The sequence below is a fragment of the Protopterus annectens genome, chromosome 8.part0 (genome assembly GCF_019279795.1).
Source record: "Protopterus annectens isolate FY-2018-M chromosome 8.part0, PAN1.0, whole genome shotgun sequence".
Classification (NCBI taxonomy): Eukaryota; Metazoa; Chordata; order Ceratodontiformes; family Protopteridae; genus Protopterus; species Protopterus annectens.
In genome coordinates, this window is record NC_056741.1 from 983,296,295 (window position 1) to 983,318,542 (window position 22,248).

At 39.7% G+C, this 22,248-nt stretch overlaps 1 protein-coding gene across 1 annotated transcript in view; it reads right to left on the reverse strand.

Annotated features, from left to right (window-relative positions):
- Positions 1–889: 889 nt before the first annotated feature.
- Positions 890–22,248, reverse strand: part of LOC122808376 (V-set and immunoglobulin domain-containing protein 10-like) — a 406,591-nt gene continuing 385,232 nt past the window's right edge. The window contains exons 9-10 of the mRNA XM_044079342.1: positions 12,202–12,351; positions 890–1,949 (exon numbers count right to left, since the gene is read on the reverse strand). Coding sequence (XP_043935277.1) covers positions 1,857–1,949; positions 12,202–12,351 — 243 coding nt within the window. The 3' untranslated portion in view covers positions 890–1,856. The remainder of the gene's footprint in view (positions 1,950–12,201; positions 12,352–22,248) is intronic.

Below are 22,248 nucleotides of genomic sequence, written 5' to 3' on the forward strand. Positions count from 1 at the left end.
TGAAGAGCAACCTGTCATCACTGCTCACACAGATCACTGCTTTTTCCACTAATTACTTCTCCTTCTTTATGCATTGCATCTTTACTCTGCACTAAATGACATTCATTTTATACATGATTAGGGATTTTTCTGTATTTCTTTCACTCATAAGTTTTTCAATTAGGTAATAATAAAAGAAACTGACAATATCGAATCCTTGGGCATGCCATAACCATACATAATGACAGTTGTGCAGTGTGTACTATCCACAGCCATTGCCATTTATGTCTATAATGTACCCACAAACTGTTTCTTTCCAGTTTCTTTCACTACTACTTAATTGGTTGCCTGCACTGGTCAAAACATTACAGCATGATACATAGTGATGCACTTCCAAATGTATATGGCTTCTCCGTGCCAGAAAGTCAACCCTTTGATAAATCTCAGTAAATTAATGAATTACTGAAAGTTGATTATAGTTATAAGATATGTGCTTGGAACAGCTGACAGTCTGTTTTTAAAACAAAGAGAGAGCGAGAGAGAGAAAGAGAAAGAGGAAGCATCTTTATTTACAGATCCAACAACTATTTCTTTAAATGTGAGTGACTACCGTATCTAGTACATATTAAGTTCATGATGGAGAAGACCATATATTTGATATTTATGTTATAGTGACCTCTGCTGGCAATTTTGGTGGAAATATAAACTCACACATGGAAAATTACAACATATGGAGTAGATAAGTGAGTACTGTTCATACTGCACTGCATGGGAGTTCCCAGGGTCATATCAGTCCAATGAATTCAAGGTGATTGCCCGAAGAAGGGGAAAACAGGGTTTATAGTCAAACAGCATGCAAAGGACAAATATTAATGGTTTGCTGAATACCACAAAATACATCACATTTTAGTACACTACATGTAGTTTATTTCTTTAGCTCTACTTTCTTGCAAGATACAAAAGAGGCATACAATAAATTCAGTATAATTAGGACATTGTTTTATAAGATGATGTCAGTAATAGTTTTATTGCATCGTTTATATTGTTCTTAGAGTGAGACATATGTTAAAAGTCTCAATCCAGTGATCATGCTATCATTTCATGCAACATAACCTTCTGCTCAATACCGATACTATAGGATGCTAACTAGTACAAGAGTATGCAAAACTGTACCCTAATACTGTGTGTGTTACTGTAATAGTACAAAAACATACAGTCAATAGTTATATCCTGTATTACAAGACAACTTCATCAACCCTTTGGTCTCTCTTTTAGACAATTTTACTTCATATACTTCAGACATGACAAGATCTGTGTCTAATTAATAAAGATATACATAAGAACTATAGAACATATCTAGTATTAGTCTGGCACATGATTTGTTCTCCATATCAAGTCAAAGTAAAAAAAATGGTACAATCTAAAAATGGCTTTTTGTAATAACAGCATTATCATTACCAGAAAAAAAAACTTTCAGAGTTCCCATTTTGGGAATTTCACAAGTATACATTTGTATATATCACCGATATCTTCAATAAGCAATATGCTAATATCCATTTCACTTTGGCTTATAATGCACAAGTATTCACAATCTTTACCACCATGATTTCCTAATTACTTTAAGCTTTAAGTGAAAATTATGAATTTTGTAAAGCAAATCAGCTTTTGTACAGCTGTAAGAGTAAATGAGTCAGCTACTGGGACAATACAATTCCTGAGACTCTGCACTTTCTTTGTGCAATATAAATTATCCAATACTGTACCTAACAGTGCAAAATAAATCATGCCTTTTAAGTAAACGGTTTGGCTTTACAACAAAAGTTCTGAAGTTGTGAAAATGTGTTCCTGTTGCATAATAATTCACATATAATGAACGGTCAGACCATGGTTGCTGTTCTGAAAGACTTTTCTGCTGAGTTATCGTGGTTAACAGATGCAGCACTGCTGTTATCTGCATCATAATCATAATTCTGAAAAAGAAACATAAATATGCATTAAAACCAAGGTCAGCTTAATTTTGATAGGTTTTAGGCTGAGGAAAGTATCAAATGAAGGCTAGAATTTGATTCAGTCCCCAAAAATTGAAATATCCAAGTAACTTTTGATTTCTTGTACCTTTTTAATGTAATATAATGACTTAATTAATCTGATAAGTGAAAGGTACCACTAGGATAGTCACTTTCTTACAGAGGCAATTCTGAAGTATAAGACCAAGGTACATTAAGCAAAATGTGCAAAATAATTACATATTATACAATGACTGGCCATAAATATTCAAAAATGAGCATGCTGATTGGTCAGCTCAACTATCGTGCCTGTTGTAAATCAAGCATATAACAACAGAAAAAATATCTAGTCACTCAGATTTTCTTCTATTAATACATGCTATAGCTTTTTTAGTCTTCTTGACCTTAAAAAAATAATAAAATTTGAAATCCGGACAGTTCAGAGGTAAAAGAGAAGCAGGACAGAGAAAATACAAGGAAAATCAGGTATATAATGCACAATTAAAGAAACATATGTGTTTTTTCTTGTATTTTCTCTATCCTGTCCTCTCATACCTCTAAAGTACCCAGATTTCAATCTTTATAAAAAAAAAATACAAACAAAAAAAAAAACAATGGAGATCTTCCTTTCCCTGTAGCTTTCTTTCCAAAGCACTGATGTACTATTTAAGCATGAGAAGTTCTATACACATGCGCAGTCCATCAAGAAAGCCCCAGTATACATAAACAAAGCAGAAGAACACCATGGTGCCATTATACAAGAACATTATTTAAGAAAAGTAAGGATTTCTTTTCATAAATAATATTGTATAATAGCAATAACACATGACTGTTTGTGGGTAATGCTGATTTACCCACAGTTGGTTTTGTTTGGTCATGAGGGCTGCACCCTCTCTTCTCTCTCTTTCCCTTTTATGCACCATGTGGTGCATCAGACAACAAGCACCTTTCAGCACTCATTGTTTCTATAACAGTTGCGGATTTTACAGCCTCAAGATGCTAGCCCAAGGAACCCTCCTTAGAGGGTGCACTACACACATATGCATGCACACACTCACACCTAGGGTCAATTTACAGTGTCCAGTCCACCTACTGCATATCTTTGGAATGTGGGAGGAAACCAGAGAAACCGGAGGAAACCCAAGTGAATGCAGGGAGGACATGCAGACTGTGCACAGAAGGCACCCCAGCTGAGAATCGAACCAGAGAAACTCTTGCTGTGATGTGACAATGCTATTAAGGGCCACACTAACAGTGGGTAAATCCAGCATTACCCACAACCAGCCATATTCTACTGCAACAGTATAACATGCTTAAGAATACTCAATCCAACTATTACTTTGTTGCTATTATTTACGCCATTAAATGAGTTTGACTGTAGATCCCTATTGATGTCAGTCACAGTCCATGGAAATTACCATAACGTCATTGAAAGGTCAAATGTAAAACCAAATGCCTTCTTAATAAGATATCTCAATTACCTGAGCATTGACTGACATGCTTACATTTCAGAAAATGGATATGTTCAACATTTCCTAGACTTTGTGAATACCAATGTGCTAGAGCAAACTGTAAGATTACTCTCTAGATATTCTAATATCCTTGAACAGGTCCTTACCAATCTAGTTACTACCTGTGGCCCACATCCGACTTCCTCATCATTGGTTAAACCTAACCAAAAATCAGTTCAATTCTCTGTTAGACTTAATGGCACACCCATCATCAAAATGAGGCCATCTTTCAGAGCAGTCTCTTGAGCAAGCCTACTTCAACTTATAGAAGACATAAGCAAAATTCCTAGCACTTCCCAACAAACTAACCAACCTGCTACATTAACATCTGACCGGCAAAGTACAGTTGTGTACCTACCATAAATGTAGATGTTTGAGTGCATTCACTGTTGCAGTCATTACTCTTGGGTTATCCTGCTGGCAGGCTACCCTCAGTCGGCCAGAATTCCAAAGTCTAGGTCCGGCGTCAGTTGCTGTCGCCTCTTCCCTGACGTCAGTGCGCCAGGGGTATAAAAGATGCAGCCGACGCCATTTTCTTCAGTTTTTCTTGCCCCAGATGTCAGGTGCCCCCAAATTGGTAGGCTGAAAAATATGCCAATAAAAATGCATGCACAAAAATAACATTTCCTTCATCTACAAGTAAATACACCAAAAAGGTTGTATAGGATGCAGATAAGTCCCAGCAAATAAAAGAGGGATGGTGGGTGGGTAACCTGGACTGCAACAGTGAATACACTCGAACATCTACATTTATGGTAGGTACACAACTGTTCTATGTTCATTGTGTTTCACTGTTGCAGTCATTACTCTTGGGATGAATCCCAAAGCTGAGGAAGGGCGGCTGGGCTAAATAGGGTTAGGAGAGGCTATGAGGCCCTGCAGAACTGCAGTGGCAAAGCCTGCTCTGGACTTAGAGTAAAGAGGTAAGTGGTAGTGCTTTGTGAGGGTGTGCACTGAACTCCAAGTTGCAGCCTCTAAGATATCTTTGGTTGGTACTCCTCTGAGGAAGGCTGCTGAAGAGGCTGCTGCTCTGGTGGAATGAGGCCTAATGCCCTTAGGCACTGATTTGCCATGTTGAAAATAGCAGAAACGGATGCAATGGCCTATCCATTTAGAAGTAGTCTGTTTTGAGATAGCAACATGTACTCCGGAACCACCAATGAGCGAAACAGTCCAGATAGACACCACGGTGTTAAATCAAGTATTTAATCCACATAATGCCAAACGTTTACATTCCAAGCAACGACACTTATAAAAAACAAGAAACATACAAGAAATAGCACCCAGGAAACACGTTAAGAAGTTATCAGCAGTTAAGCGCTTTCAACCATAAACATCTGGTCTTCCTCAGAACTGCTAAGGGAAGCGTTCCGTCAGTTTAAATTAACTTAATGGCGCCAAAAAATGCTAGTACATTCTTAAAGGTATATTTCCTTGCATAAACATCGATAAGTAAATAGTCCCTGATATGCCCACTAATTGCTCTCATAAAATATAGGTTTTAGTATGAATGTCACTCCATCTACATATTTCATTATAGTTAAAAATATGTTATTGAAAATATATTATTGAAAAAATATCAATAAGAATATAAATAAAAAACCTAAGATATGTGCTTGTGTAAATCTATTAAATATATTAAATACATATTCTTCTAATGCTCTCAACGTATAAAGTGCCTTATTCCTAATAAATATGACAATAACAATCATGTAACAATAAATAAAAAACATTAAATTGATATAATGTATCTACTCATATATACAACTATACGGTGTGTGGCAACATTGTATATGGTTAAAAATATACAAATGTATAAAATATAATAAATATAAAATCTATGCCCTATTAAATAATTAAATGTAATTTAATAATTTAAAAGCCTAAGCTAAATGTACTGAATGTCATGAATACACAAGTATTCACAAAACATTACTAGAATAATACTATGTTATATAAATTTAAAACAATTATTACTGGCTAATATATGTACAATATGTACAATATGAGACATGTGACCCTTACTAGGCACTGGTGGACTATATGTGAGTTATGTGAATATCAAACAATAATGTCACTATATTAATAAACTTTTAACAGATATGCTATTTCTTGTATGTTTCTTGTTTTTTATAAGTGTCGTTGCTTGGAATGTAAACGTTTGGCGTTATGTGGATTAAATACTTGATTTAACACCGTGGTGTCTATCTGGACTGTTTCGCTCATTGGTGGTTCCGGAGTACATGTTGGTGTTTCACACTTGAAATTCCTTGGATTATGTTTTGAGATAGCCTTTACTTGTGATCCTGCAGCATATGACACTAAAAGTTGCTCAGTCTTTCTGAAAGCTTTAATTCTGTCCAAGTAGAAGTGTAACTGCCTGTGTATGTCCAAAGAATGCAGAATTTTATCACCCTTGTTCTGTGGGTTAGGATAAATGGTAGGCATGTGAATGGTTTGGTTAAGGGCCACACTGGACACCACCTTAGGCATAAATGTAGGGTTTGTCCTCAGAGAAACCCTGTCTCGATGAAAAATGATGAAAGGTTCCACAACCATGAGTGGCTGTAACGCTGAGACTCACCTTGCAGAGTTTATTGCTAGGAGCAGAGTTGTTTTCCAGGATAAGAATTGAATACCTGCTGTTGATGCTGGCTTGAAAGGAGGCAGTGTCAGTTTTTCTAAAACATAATTGACGTCCCAGGCTGGAATTGGTGCTCTCCTTGGAGGTCTAATGTTTTTGGCCCCTCTGAGGTACTGCCTTATTAAAGGATGAGAAAAGATAGGTGGTTCCGTATTGTAATGGGCTGAAATGGCAGAGGCATGAATCTTAATTGATGAGAAAGAAAGGCCTTTGTTTAGCATCTCAGTTAGGTATTGTAAAATCTGAGGGATATTTGGTACACACGTGTCACTGCCTTGTTCCTGGTTCCAAGCACAGAATCTTTTCCATTTTTCTGCATAAGATTTTCTGGTACTGGGCCTCCTGGCCTCCAAGATAACATCCATAACAGCTTTAGAAAGAGGAGTGTTCTGAATGGCAACATTATTCACCATGCTGCCAGATTTAAGGTCCTGAGTTGGCTGTGCAGGATCTGATTGTTTTGTTGGGTCAGTAAGTGAGAAGTTTGAGGCAATATCCATGCTGGACCTTGAGACAAGCTCTTTAGGATTGGGTACAAGTGCTGGCGTGGCCAGTCTGGTGCAATCAGTATCATTTTTGGCTTCTCTTGTCTGACCTTTAGGAGTACCCTGGGAAGGAGAGGCAGTGGGGGAAAAGCATATACCTTTAGATTTTTCCAGCTGAAGGATAGGGCGTCCACTTTCCATGCTTGTTTGTGATAAATCCTTGTGCAAAATCTCTGAAATTGGCAGTTGTGAGGGGAGGCAAATAGATCTATGTCTGGGCATCCCCATTTCCTTATTATCATGCTGAAGACTTGTGAATCCAGTTTCCATTCATGGGGATCCATGGGTATTTTGCTTAGATCATCTGCCAGAGTATTTGTTTTTCCTGGCAGGAATTGTGCTTGCAGGTGAACTTGAAAAGCCAATGCTGTGTCCCATAAGGTCATTGCTTGTCTGCAGAGGGGGTAGGAATGTGTACCTCCCTGCTTGTTTATGTACCACATTACCGTAGTGTTGTCTGTCTTTATCAGTAACTGTCCTGGATGAAGCAGGTCCTTGAAAGCTGTCAGGGAATTTTGAACAGCTAGCATCTCTTTTTGATTGATGAAGATGCATCTGGTTTGCAGGCCATGTGCCCTGAATACATTTTCCTGCCATATGGGCCTCCCAGGCATAATCTGATGCATCCGTTGTCAGTGTCTGTCTGGCTGTGGGTAATCTGAATGGCAGACCCTTGTGGTGACAGGCTTCTGCCCACCATCAAAACTCCTGTTGCAGGCATGGAATGAGTGCAATTACTGTCTCCAGGCTGTGGCAATGCTGAGTCCAATCACTTTTTAGATACCATTGTAGTTTCCTCATATGCAGTCTGGCATATGGAATTAGTAGAATGCAAGATGCCATGAAACCCAAGGCCTGCAGGATTTTCCTTGCAGATAAGTGTTTTTTGTTTTTTTTTTGTTGCCAGTTTCTTGAAGTAAGTAGTCAGTTGTTTTTGTTTGTATGGCATGAGATAAGGCATCTGAGCAGTTGTATTTAAGCTTGCACCCAGGAATATTATCTCTTGAGAGGGCACTAGTTTTGATTTCTTTTAGTTTACTGTGTACCCTAGGCCAATTAGTAATCTTTTTACAAATGCCAGATGCTTCAGAAGAATGCCTTTGTTCTCTGCTTGAATTAGGCAGTCGTCCAAGTATGGATATATTTGAATTCCTTTTTGTCTGCAAAATGCAATTACTGGTGCCAGGCATTTTGAGAAGACCCTGGGCATGGTAGATAAGCCAAAGGGCAGTGCAGAGAATTGGTAATGCATTGAGCCAGCTATGAATCTGAGGTATCTTCTGCAAGATTGTCTGATTGAGACATGCAGGTATGCCTCTTTTAGGTCCAAAGTTACGAGCCAAGCCTTCTTGCCCAGCATGGGCAGTAGCTGCTGTAGAGTCAACATCTTGAATTTTGGAACTTCCAGAAATGTATTTAGTATAGACAGGTCCAGTATTGGTCTCCAGGTTTTGCCTTTCTGGGTACTAGAAAGAGTCTGGAGTAAAATCCTTCCCCGTGCTCTTGTTATGGTACTTGCTGAATGGCCCTCATGTCCATGAGGGCAGTAATTTGTTTTTGTGCCTCTGCCCATTGATTGTGTGGCAGGTCTGGCATACCTTTTGACCTTGGTAGGGTGTGAAAATGGAACCTGTAGCCTTGACACACTGTGTTCAGGACCCATTTGTCTTGGGTAATCATTTGCCAATTTGATGAAAAAAGTGCTAGTTTTCCCCCTAAGGGGGCTGACAAATGAAAAGTTCTTGGATCTGTTAGAGGAAAGTCATTGGGACTGTTTTCTGTAAGGTTGTGATTTGTCTTCTCCGCTTTTGGAGGTAGGAGCACCCCATTGTTTTGGCCTGTATGAGCCTTGGAGCTGAGATCTGCCTCTGGGACACCTGTATCTGCCTCTTTGTGGTCTGTCTGATACTGGGAATGACCAATTTTTAGAGGACCAGTTCCTGCTAAACCTGGGTGGCTGTACCTGTAAGAAATCCTTGACTGTCTGCATGGATTTTGCTTTATCCTACATTTTTTTTCAACACCTCTTCTGCTTTTGTACCAAAGTATCATGCTGTAATGGTGCATCTAATAATTTTGCTTTAACATGATCAGGCAGATTCTGTTCCTTTAACCAAGCATGCTTCCTAATAACAGATCCTATAACAGCAGTCCTGCAAGAGGCCTCCAGTGAATCATAACCACATTGCAAAGTATGCTTTCCCATTTGTTCAGCTGCATGCAATAAATAATGCAATTTTTTTGTTCTCTGAACATTCAGTATTTGTCAACATTTCCTGTTTAAACAGTGACATTAAATATTGCTGATATTTAAGCATATGAAACTGACAATTTAAAGCCCTTACAGCCAGGGTAGCAGAAGTGTAGACTTTTTTCCTCTATCTGTCTAGAGCCCTAGAATCCCTATCAGAGGGGACAGGGTTTTTTGCAGTGGAAGCCTTAACTCCTTTGGGACCCTGAGATAAAGTTTCTGGGTCTGCTGCGGGGTTTTTATATAGGAATTTATGAGAGTCCAGGAGGAATCAGAGGAAATGGAAACCTGATCAGAAGAATCATACTCTGTCTCTTGCCTAGGCCTCTTATCAGGAGGGGGATGGGAGCCCCTGATCAAACTAATTAGGTCTTCGGCCATTTTGAGCATCTGTTTTTTTTTAGGCATGGAAGTCTGAGAAGGAGAATGCTATAGTTGTTTCTGTGCCACAAGAAATACAATTGTTAACTTTTTCTGACATCGGTCTGGAGCAAGAAAAAAGTTTCCCCAATGGGGTACTTAGCTTTAATGAATACTTCGGTTCTGAAATTCGGATTTGAAAATCTCAGGAGTCGGCCGACCGGCACTTGCGAACTGCTTTTGCTTCGGGCACTGTGTAGCAAGAAAGACTGAAGAAAATGGCGTTGGCTGCATCTTTTATACCCCTGGCGCACTGATGTCAGGGAAGAGGCGACAGCAACCGACGCCGGACCTAGACTTTGGAATTCTGGACGACTGAGGGTAGCCTGCCAGCAGGATAACCCAAGAGTAATGACTGCAACAGTGAAACACGATGAACATCTATATAGTTGCAAAGAGAAAGTCATTACCCATCTGCCCTAGTTCTGATGGCAAATTCAGGAACAAGTATCTATGCTGGAACTCCTGTATTAATAAACTATATAACACAAGAAGGAAAATAGCAGAAGGTTGTAAGAAATCCCCGTACCCCTATGTCAAAACCACAGTGAAAAATGTCAGCTGGGAACTTGAAAACACTATTGGAAAGGAATAAAGTGAAGCATGAACTTAAAGTTACTGCAGATAACAAAGAAAACTAAACATATTTCTTTTGCTATATCAATCCATTTGCTACATTTTAACAAGATGATTTTTTATTATTCTGTATTGGTCCTCATACAAACGAGGGCATTTTTTAATATGAGCACATTCCAAAGACATGCAGTAGGTGGTGGATGATTATTATTATTATTGTTATTATTATTATTTCTTCTTCTTCTTCTTCTTCTTTCTTTTTCTTCTTTCTTCTTCTTCTTTCTTCCCCAAGGAGAACAGCCTTCATCTTTTCAGGAAATGACCTCCCACATATGTATTTGACCAGTAGGAAATGAAAGGGGAATATGTACTTCAATCATGTAAAAGAATAATTTTCCCATAGCATTTGTAAGGAATATTTAAAAAAGATAGCATTTACAGCGGTGGTGTTGCTGCGGTAGCATTGTCGCCTCACAGTAAGACGCTGTCCGGTTCGATTCTCAGCTAGAGCATCTTCTGCGTGGAGACATGCGTGAATGGGTGTACCTTTGTTGAAGGTTGTGTGTCAGGGCTGGTAACTCAGCATGTAAAAATCAACTACCAATCATTAGTGGACCGGAGTTCCGCTGTGGCGACCCCTAACCGGGAAAAGCCGAAAGACACAACATTAAAAAAAGATAGCATTTACAACTGTACCCAAGTTACGATCCAGCCAGCCAGTTGTCAGGGCTGAAGTGCTCAGTGTTACTTTTGTGCTATTAGATTGACAAAATAACAGATAGGGAGGATACACCACATTTGGTACATGCATTGGACTCATGCTTAGTTGCCAAAGACAGCTTATGCAAATGTAAAAACTATGAAAAATATTAGACAAAGCTACCTTCAGTGAGCTTCCTAGGGGTCCGTACTGCACCAACCACAACCCCTAAACTTATATATATATATTTCAAAGCAACTGAGGAGAAATACATTAACTCCACTGCCAACAAATGTAGTTTCAGCGAATGTACTTGTCATTTTACATTCTCCAAATCTACCTTCAGTGACCTCATATTTTCCCCATGCATCAGCTCCTCATAACATCACAGTGTCATGAGTTATGTCAGATAGCTTCAGTGATTGCCTGCTGGTCCCTGCCCTATTGTCATAAAATAAAATGTATGACTACAACAGTATGACTAGGAATGCCAAAGAATTTCATCTCCTTTTTATATCAGCCCTGAAGCAAACTAATTGGTGTCCTTTGTACTATTTTGAAGTACACCAGGCCATTGGATAAATACAATGGCACTTCATCTTAGCTAGAATTGCAGGAGATGAGGTTCCACTTACCTACCCCAGTTGGAAAGAGGAATCCCTAGATACCTGTCAAAGACGTATATAGTGAGTATTTAAGACATGCTTCCCCAGTGACAAACCCTAACAACAACTAAAATTGAACCTGATAAAGGCAGTGGTAACTAGCTGTGTTATGTCGCTTACCAGTGCCTAACTTCCAATGGGCAGCAGACATACCAGCAAGTAACTGAGACAAAACAAACAGCATTAAAGCCATTAACAGATCCTTAGTGTAAAGCAGACCCATAGCTGGGAAAATATGATCTGAGAGTAAGACAAAACAGAAACTCGGGTAAGGTCAAGTAGAGAATCTACAAATGCATAGATAGATAGATAGATAGATAGATAGACAGATAGATAGATAGATAGATAGATAGATAGATAGATAGACAGATAGACAGACAGACAGATAGATAGATAGATAGATAGATAGATAGATAGATAGATAGATAGATAGATAGATAGATAGATAGATATGTCTGTGTGATATATATATATATATATATATATATATATATATATATATATACTATATATACAGGCTCAAAATGTTTTCTTGAGAGTAGGGTATGAAAAAGCAAACTAATAAAAATGTTGTGAAACAAATAACATGAGATCCCAACGCTACCAAAAACTTTAGTTCAACTATATACAGAAGTATTCTGAATGTCATAGACTAGTATAAGCACTAATATTTTGTTTTATATTTCTACTGTCCTCCATTAAATGAGTTTTACTAGGCAATTATTTTGAAAGACATTTTCTTTGCATATATCAAAAAGGTTTTACAGTTTCACCATAATACACTCATAAAAAAGCCTGTAATCAAATGTGCTCCTTTTGTAAACTACATAATTCCATAAGTTATACTCTCTAATATCTTATCTGTTTTATCCAAAAATGGTCCCCTTTATACTTTTTTATTTACCTGATTAAATGATCCTGCATCCCAGTAACTGCTAGCCATTGACACTGGTCGTCCAGTTGAACTGGTTTTGTTAGCCACATTATTTGCTGCCATATTGGAGGGAGTTGCTGCTTGATTTGTCAAGTCACTTGAATGTTTTTCATTATTTTGCTGAAATACACAACAAAAAATGCATGCTGATTCCAATAACTAAAAAGCTGAAATGAGTTATGGTCATGAAGTGCATCCTCATTCCTCATTCAGACCCTAAAAAGATATAGTTATTAACACTTTGACAAAAAATAATCATGAATTATCCATGACCTGTTTCCATACAGCGACCCAAATTTATGACAGATGAGCACTCCTTACAGACTCACACACTTTTTATTTCCCATGTTCTTCAAAAATACTCTTAGAGGAATTCATCCTACAAAGGGAAGGATGAGTGGCAGACACAACTTTGCTTCTTGTGATTCACCTGTACAAATGCGGTGTGCTTACTTTACTTCACAAAATAACAGATACAATTTTTGTTTCTTGTGATGCATCTGTACAAATGTGGTATGCTTACTCTGCTTCACAGAGTAACAGACACAATTTTCCTTCTTGTGATACATCTGTACAAATGTGGTACGCTTACTATGCTTCATAGAGTAAATTTCACCACTAAAGCTACAACACATGTTAAACCCTAATGTCAAACTCCACTTGTAGATAGACCTAAGCTTGTTCTAACATCTGCTGCCAACATGACACATTTGTAACTCATAAAAAGGGCTTTCCATTTATATATCATAATTTAACTGTTCATTCAGAGTTTATAGGGCAGATTTAACTTAAGGAGCCACATAACTCAGGAAATCATTTCTTTATCTTCTTTTTAATAGGAAGCTCACTATATTCCTAATGAGTTGTTATATGTCCCATCAGCATGGTCATAGTTAGTATTATAAGCATACAAAATAGGATAATAAGCATAGATTGCAACACCCTCCTCTTTTATTAACCATGTCCTACTTGGACATAATATATAACTCAGTCAAATGGTAGTTTTGATGATATTTGACTTAACAGTAGATATGGAAAATTAATTGGCCAGGATTATTAAGAAACCCTCTGCTTGATGAGTTACTCAAATTATAATGGCTTATTTTACTCAGGTGCATAACTGGTTGCACTATGTTTAAAGAATCATGTTTACTTAATGAATGATTTACACAGTTTGCAGTTTTAGTGCGTACTATTAAGAACTGAATTATCTGTAATAAGATTGGATGATTACTGCAATTCTATAAACACTCTCCCAGATTTAATAAGCTCTATGTAGGAATAGTGCAAGCCCTACACAGAGTGTATAATGGCCATGTCTGGAGCTCCACCTCGGCAGCGTGCCTTGCAGGTTAAAGAAGGTGCACTACTGAGGGAGAGCCATGTACAAGGTTACTGAATCAGTGTAGAGGGTGTGTTGCAGTACTCGGAGATGTGTAACACACCCACTGCACTGTCAAAGTGCTGTACAGCACTAAAATATAAAATTTAAGTGTGTCCCAGCCAGTTGTAAAAGTTATATGTGGGGGTGTGTTACAGTGTCCGTAACATACCCCCTTCACTGTCAGAGTGCCATATGGCAGTGGAATTAAATGTGAAAATGTATTGCCCTTATTATTTTTATTTTCTTTTTATTTTCTTTTTATTTATTTATTTATTTATTTATTTTGCGTGTTTGCATGGCACAGCATGATGCTTAGCAATAAACATGTGCCAGACATCTAAAAATAGAAACTGGATGCTTTTAATTTTATCAGAAAATGTCAAGTTTAAGCATAGCTGAGCGGGTTTGCACAGCACAGTGCAGCATGGCACGGTGCTCAGCAATGCTTAAACATAAATAAGAGGTATATAAAGCAGTACATCAGCTGATCCTCACTGGCTGAATGGTTAGTGGGACAGCATCACATACAGTGTGTGTACAGTTGAAATCCCAGCCATTCAGCTTTTTACATGTGATAGAGAAATGTAAATGTTTGTTTGTTTTTTTTTTTTTTTATGTATACATTGAAATTTGTTAACTGGGTTAGTCCAACTTGACCAGAAGCCCAATTTTAGTGGAAACCTGAGTATAAAAGTCCCAGTTACACACAAGTGTCCAATACATTAAAGCTACACTAACAGATAACGTACTGAAATGCATATGTTTAGGGGATATAAAGTAAAACAGATAGACATAATAATAAATTATATTTAATGAACAAACAGTATCAATACTTTATTTTTTTATTTGCGAAAAGCTCTAGTTTGCCCATAGCTAAGCTCTGCTAAGTCAAGCCAAGCAATGCTTAAACAGCATCTGTTTTAGCAGTGCTTAATGCAAAAACCTGATTAGCTGGTGTGAGCACTGCTAAGCAGTCCCAGTCTAAGCAGTCCTCAGCTCAGCTAAGCAGGTTTGCTTGGTGTTAAGCAGTGCTTAGCATTTTCAAAAATGGACCAATGGTGGCAAAGTGTGGGAAAACAGCCTTATTTAAACTGAACAGGTGGGAATACAGCCAGAACCTGTTGGAGTTTGATCACTGCAGGAACTATGGCTGGAGTTGAAGAGGGAGCGCACTACTGGGTGCAGTTCTAGGGTATTTTGGAGTCTGGGGTCATGGTTGGGCTCCTTGTCAAAGACAGACTGCTACAGGGCCAGTACCAAGGCTCTGAATACAAGTTTAAGGCCTGGGACCATCTAGCATGTGACCGTGCCACTGCAACTTTAATCCTCCACACTGCTGAGCAGGTGAGTCATCATTATGATGATCTGAAGTGAAGGAAGGAGGAGATCTTGGCCCAGTGAACCCAAGACGCCCGGGACAACAATGCCCCATAAGTTTGTAAGTAGTGTCACCATTGTTTTACCAGTTTCTAGTATGAATACCTGATAATCAGGTACTAATAATGGTGTGTTTCTCTCCCCACAGCTGCAGAGGTGAGAGCTCACAACTTGGAGGCCTATGCAGTGCTCCTGGCCAGGTTGTGCCGAGAGTGTGTTGAGTACAGATATATCTTGCAATATTTATAAATCTAATGAAGAAAGAGTACAGTAATAACTGCCAGTAGGTATATTCTGTTTTGAGTGTACTGCAGTGAATGTGTTCATAGACCATGGAGTGATATATGTGAGTATTGCCAGGTCCAGTTCAATACAGATGAAAGCAGGAAACATGGTTATGCGAAGGAAAATAAGTTGATACTGCAGTAATGAAGTGTTTAGGACTACCATGTGTATACTGTATTAATAATACATGTTATGCTAATAAAGTACACTGGCATGAAAAATGTGTAGAGAATAAATTAACTGCATTATTAATGTACAGCATATACAGTGCAACTGCAGTCACAATTGTGAATGAACTAAACTGTTAGTAGTGCACAGACTGTGCAATAACATTTGTCTTTCAAAGCCTGCATTATTTTAATTGCTATTACCATGTCATGTTACCCTCAATACACTTTTCTGCCAAATGTTATGTGTAGTCTGGACTGTTGTTTAAGAAATGTAATATTACAGGTGCTGTTACATAAGCATGAGTATAATCCCATGAAGTGATTGAAGGTTGGCAAATAAAGAACTGTTTTGCTAAAGTGTAGATGTGGAGCAGTACTACAAGATATAATGCAATATGAAATTTGTTCTGCACTAAGATTTGAACCTAGAGTAGTACTGTCTAAGGTATTATATTGTGTTCTTCCCGAACATAGGTACGCTGATGCAGGCAAGTATGAAACTGTTATAACTGTAGAGTGCAAATGTACCATCTGCAACTGTATATGGGTCAGGTTGCCAACCCAGCACCCCAATATCATCTGTACAGATCACACGTATTCCCATCCACTTGGGATTAAATGTGTACACCTGCATTCCAAGTATTATTACACATTTCACCTACTATCTCTGCCATGCACAAATCTCATGTATGTATGTTCAACTGTCACTGCAGTCGTGTGTGACACTCAACCTATATTACCAGGTCAGACTTTGTCAACAAGTGAGCTTTAGGCACATATCAGTCAATCAACATACTGCAGTGGCCCATTAGCTCAGTGTGATAAGCAATATATGTGTTGATCATTTTGACACACACAGAACGGGGTTTGAATCCAGGGACGGGTATTAAGAATTATTTATAGTAACAGAAAAGTAGTATTGACTACTTATAGAAACAATTATGTATTGTTAACCGGCATTCTCCCCACAGGACTCATGGATAAATAAATGTTTTCATTAACTGTATGAAGGGTATACTAATGTCTGTGTCCAGATATACTAGTGCGTAAATAGCTTTGCTCAGCAAGGTGATAAGAATTCATTAAATAAGACATCCAGACATACAGTAGTATTCCAACTTAATAAGACCAATAAAACTGTTTATTGGTGTTACGGCTGTATGCCTGGTATGTCTGCGAATGTCTGCTGATAATGTAACCCCATGCCTGCCAGTGACAGCAGGTTAAATGTAAACTCTCTGTACTATGCACAAGACATGTCTCTCAAGTGTCACTCTGTCACGGATAGTGATCACTGCTGTCAAAAACCCTGGACACACATATACACTCCAGTTGAAGTACGCCAGTAGCACACTCACACAACATCAGTGCACAGTACACCTTGGTAGTCCTATATGTTCCCCTGACATGGAATAGTCCCTTGTAGTTTTGTACCTGTAGGTATTACAGCTTGGCCCATACTGTCCCATGTGGATAGCTTGTGAGGTATGTACATGCTACAGAAGCTCTAGGGCACTCTTAGAAATGAAATAAGGGCAGACCTGTAAAGTATAGAGCAGTAAAGTCCTGCTATGCTCTCACCTACTTCTCCCATTCTCTCTCACCTCCTCTTGACTGTCTTCCTTCTTTTCCTCTCTCAATTCCTGACTCCTGTCCTTTCCCTATTATTTATCTCACACTCCCCTTCTACTTCTCTACCCCTCTGAGCTTTAATTGTTATCTCTATGGCAGATGCCTTATTGCATATCCTTTATGTACTAGGTAAAATGCTTTGAAATTGACCAAACTTTATGTATGATCTCTGTTTGAGTTCCTTAATGTATGTTGATTTTATTAACAAGTTGATTTTTATTTCTATTTTTATTGTATGTCTTTACTAACAACAAGTCTGTTCATTTATGTTTTGTGTGGAGCTTTTCTCCCCGGGCCTCTACTGAAAATGGACATATATCCAGCTAGACTAGCCCGGTCAACAAATGTAAAATAAATAAATAAAGTTGCAAAAATTATAGCCTATACAGTTGGTAATGGAATGTTTCTCTCTCCCCCCACCCCTTATCTGGATCTCAAAATATTATTGTTATATTATGGGCATGTTTTCATTTCCACATATGTTGTTAGCCAAACTTAATGTTGGGCCTTGTGTTGTATTATTTTGTTTAAATATTACATTGGTCACATACTAACATACCTTGTTGAAATACAAATGCTGCTGGCCTTTTGCTGTAACTGCTATGCTCATGCTGTTACAATACTGACTGTTATTCCATTTATGCCTGTGTTCTGTATGCTATGCAATGTTATTGTTCTGGGTTACTTGGAACACCCATGCATACTGTTATAACTAACATTGTTCTGTTCATGACTAAGAAAATACACTTTAACAAACTTCAACACCATAGCAATAATGTTCTGTTCATGACTAACCAGTACACTTTGGCAAACCTTAATACCATAGCAATAATGGGTAGGCTGGTTCCAGCGGATCCACCTATCCTACCCCATCTGGCAGTGGAACCGGGTCTCAGCACAAGTGGGACCAAACCTAGAGCTGCCCCTTCTGCTGGTCCTGCACCACCCATGGGTGGAACTGTCTCAAGGGATGGGGTCCGTCCCCACCCCTGGGTGTGGGCACAGAAGGGAACCCATCACCTGACATAAATTTCCAGGGATGGTGCGCAGGGTCATCCAGCATGATTTGGATGACCAAGTGCACCAGATCTATGGCAGACTGTTGCACCTGGAGAGGCAGGTTGACCCTGGAACCCAGCCGCCAGCACAGCAACCTTCTGGGCTGTGATGGGGCATTGGTGACTGGTGGGGATCTCAGTCCCACTGTTGCCATCTGGGGGCAGTTGGTCCTCTGATTCCCAACCACCATCCCTGTCCAAGGTATTTGCCCTCCTCATGTGTCATACACTGCCCCTGTCTGCTGTCTTGTCTGTCTGCAAAAGCAACCTCTCCTACCCAACTTACCTCCCCAAATGTACCTACAACCCTCCACCAACATCCCACTCTCGCCTTAAAAAAAAAAACTGGGCATCTGTCTCAAAAAAAAAATTGTCCCATTCATAGCTCTCCATTTTGCTCGCATGTGCATTGTCATCAATTAATCATCCCATCAATTAATCACCAAAGTTATATCGCCCACACCCTTCCCTGTGGGGTGTTGGGTTCCAAATTCCAAATTGTCCACATCATGCACAGCTGCTGCTGTCCAAGAAATGGAAATCTATGGTCCTTTTCTATACCCGTTGTACACATCCCTACATGTCTTTCATATTGTTTTTCCCTCTGCTTGCCCCCATTTCACCACTTTCCTGTCACCCCCTTTTTATTTTATTTTTTTGGCAATAGTGCGGGTTTAAGTGGGAGTATCGCGGTGCATTACACAAACCCACTCAAACCCACTTAGAACTACTTAAAACTGCTTTAATCACCTCACTTGATTCTCACACTGTTATCCACAGCAATAAAATTATCACCCACTCCCGGTCTCAAACCCAGAACCCTCTGAACAAGAGCATAGGGTATTAGACCATTAGAACAACTCAGCTCAGGTGAATAATTGCTGTTTCCTCAAATATATCATGCATTAAAGTGATGTCAAATCAGCAAAAATTTAAACCCCTGCCAAGTATTGAACATAGCCTTGTCAACTATAGCATACTGCATTAGCCCACTAGGCCACCTTAACTCTTGTAAACAGTTGTTGTTTTTACAAACATATCCTGAGTGCCAGTGACATACTGCTGCTACATATAATGGGATAAATGACAGCATACTTGGGGTTGTGATTCAAACACCAAACCAGTACACAGGCAAATAAATATTAGTGGATGTACAGGAGTCCTACAATATTGGGTAGAGCTGACAACTGCACAGACTGTTACAGAATGTCCACAGTTTCGCCCCCTACTTCTGGCAGGGTTGTCATAAAACTTATTCTGTGTGCTGCCGTACTGGCAAGTCAGTGCAGATTGAGGTTACAAAATCATGACAGACAGGTCAGTGTCACACATCATACCCATTCAAACCCAAATGTCCATGCCAATCCTGTGTAACACACTGTATGCTTGCACATAGGTCTTGCAAATACACCTGCCATAATAATGACTTAGTAGCTGTATCTGTTATATTTTTAGCATGTGTCACATCTGGACACCCACAATCCTGGCCCATAGACCAGTCTGTTGCATGACAACTACATGCATGTCAATACAGCATAGGAATAACTGAGCCCTGCAACGTCCAGCAAAACTGGTTGCTGCTACCACAGTCACTGCTACCCATAGTACCACATTAAAGGTCTGGAGGGTGGGACACATGTCACAAATATGAATACATCTCTTAAATGTCATCTACGACTCACTGGATGGCAATATTACTTAAGATATGTACCAGAGGCACATGCCTCACCTGGACTGTTATGTTTACCCTCACCCTGGCCATGGTGTGACACATGAGCTGACACTGCTCCCTCACTGACATTAACAGCTTGCTGTCCCCCAATGTCTTCACAATCCCTAGTATGGCTCCTGGCCAGAATGCAGCAGCTGCGGCCTGCTACACATGCAGCTGTATGTTCAGCTACCTGCTACAGACCTACCATACCTCCCAAACACTTAGACCAGGGCATCCACACAACACCCATACATAAAGGGTTGGGGGAAATGCTGAGGTGAAAGGGACATGTGTCACGGTCTCCTCCTACAAACAGACACAGCTGCTAGACCAGCATCAACTGCAGCAGCATGCACATTCAGATAAAAAGGATGCATGACACTCACATCTGCCTGTCTCCTTATTGACCCCAACACACATTAAACAGTACACTGCTACAGAATCAGAAAGTCTGTTAACAATGGCCAGACATAGCATGCAAAACTGTGGACATAACAAATCAGTCCAAACAGTGGATAGTATTTCTTCCTACCCTTTGTGATGCTGTAGCTCCCACACCTCAATAATGTCCTCCTCACAGGCCAGGAAAAGGGGCAAGGCCTACATGAAGGCCTTAATTATAGCACTGTGTTGCCAGGCCATTGGCTAATGAAAAGGTAACCCAGATGTTCTGGATGCTATTAGCAAGTGTGAGTCACAGATTAGTGCACAGACAACCACCTGTTCATGAGCATTACCTACAAAAGGCAAGCTTCTGCATATGGTAAACAGGTCTGAGATTTTCTTCATGAAGACAGACTGTGGTTTACTAGGAAAAGTACCACTGGATTTCTTCTCACAAAGGAGTACAGCACTATACCAGGTATGTCATAGAATTAAGCATGTAATGTAATACAGATGGGGGTATGCAGTCATGAGAAATATGTATTTCAACAGTAGGTCTCAACAACATATCTTGGAATGGCACGTTGCTGTTAGTCTGCGTCCATCACCTACAACCTTCCCTTTTGGCTCTGTCTGCAGTGACACAGATCACAGCTCTGGCCCCTGAGTCACCCCAGCAATGGTCAGCTCACATATGAATGCTACTGGATTGTCTGTTATACAATATTGACAGTAAGTACTGGTGGATACAACTGGCATATCACATCATGTACTGTCAGTGAGCCTCTCTCAGTCTGTGAATGTTATGCAGGCTTAGTTCGAAGGTTGCCCAGGTGTCCCTGACCATTCTTGACTTACTCTGGCTAGGTCACTATGTACTCTACACCTGTATCTCATTGCCTGACACCTATGGCTAGCATACCTGGTGACCCCCCGCAGCAGGAAAGCAGGTTATAGGTAGTAGTAGTGGTGAGACACTGGCTCTGTCTCAGCAGCAGTGTGTACATATTGAGCATACAATGTAAGGGAATGAATACAGTATCAGATATTAAAGTACCATTACCGTGTCTCAAGGGGTCAGGCATGTCAGAGACTTAGGACCCACACTCTGGGGACATCCATCACATATTCTCCAACTAGTTTCCAGAATTTTTCATTTGTCTGGCAGGGAGTCTACATATATCAGGCACATGTACACATTCCACACACATCTGGGTACTGCAGATGTTGGACACCTATGAGGAAGACACCTTACACTACATATGTACTGCTCGCAGTTATTGTGCAGCACAGATGTTGCTGGAATGTCCACATGCACTTGTAGTACCACTCATCTATTTATTGGATGTAGGCTGTATGACATGTTACTGTAACGTTGCCCATAGGAGACACACCACAGTCGATGGCAGTGATGGGTGTGAACAATTAATACAGTCTGTCACAGCACTCAGGCTATAACTGGTATACCTTGCACCATATGGGGTTACTAGGCTATGAGCCCTAAGCACCCATATGCCTAGGCCAGATGTTAGCCCATGTGTATGCAAGGCAGCACCTGATGTCCCAGTGTAAGTATGGCTGACACTAGCTAGATGGGTATTGTGGGAGATGGTGACAGCATGATGGTTGCTTTGCCATGGAGGATGACACTCTAGGGATGCTGCAGTGGTAACCCGTGTGGTGTAATATCAACTTCAAAACATCTTCACCTCATGTGGGAGTAGCCCTTAGCTGCACCAAGATGTTTGTAATTCCACTGTTGATGGCTCTCTGTCCATTTGTGTGCTGGCATGGGTACGTCTTCCAATGTATGTTTTGGTCATTCAACTAACCCAGGATGAGGGTACAGACATGAATCCTAATACAGTTGATGAGGTCCATATAGGCAGATTGGACTTCCTGGTTATGTGTGGTGGCCATTAGCTAGCTATGATTTGAAGAGGTGTGCTGGCAATGGTGAACTGCCTCTGCAATGTCTCCTGTGCATCTTACTATCTGTAAAGTTTGGAGATG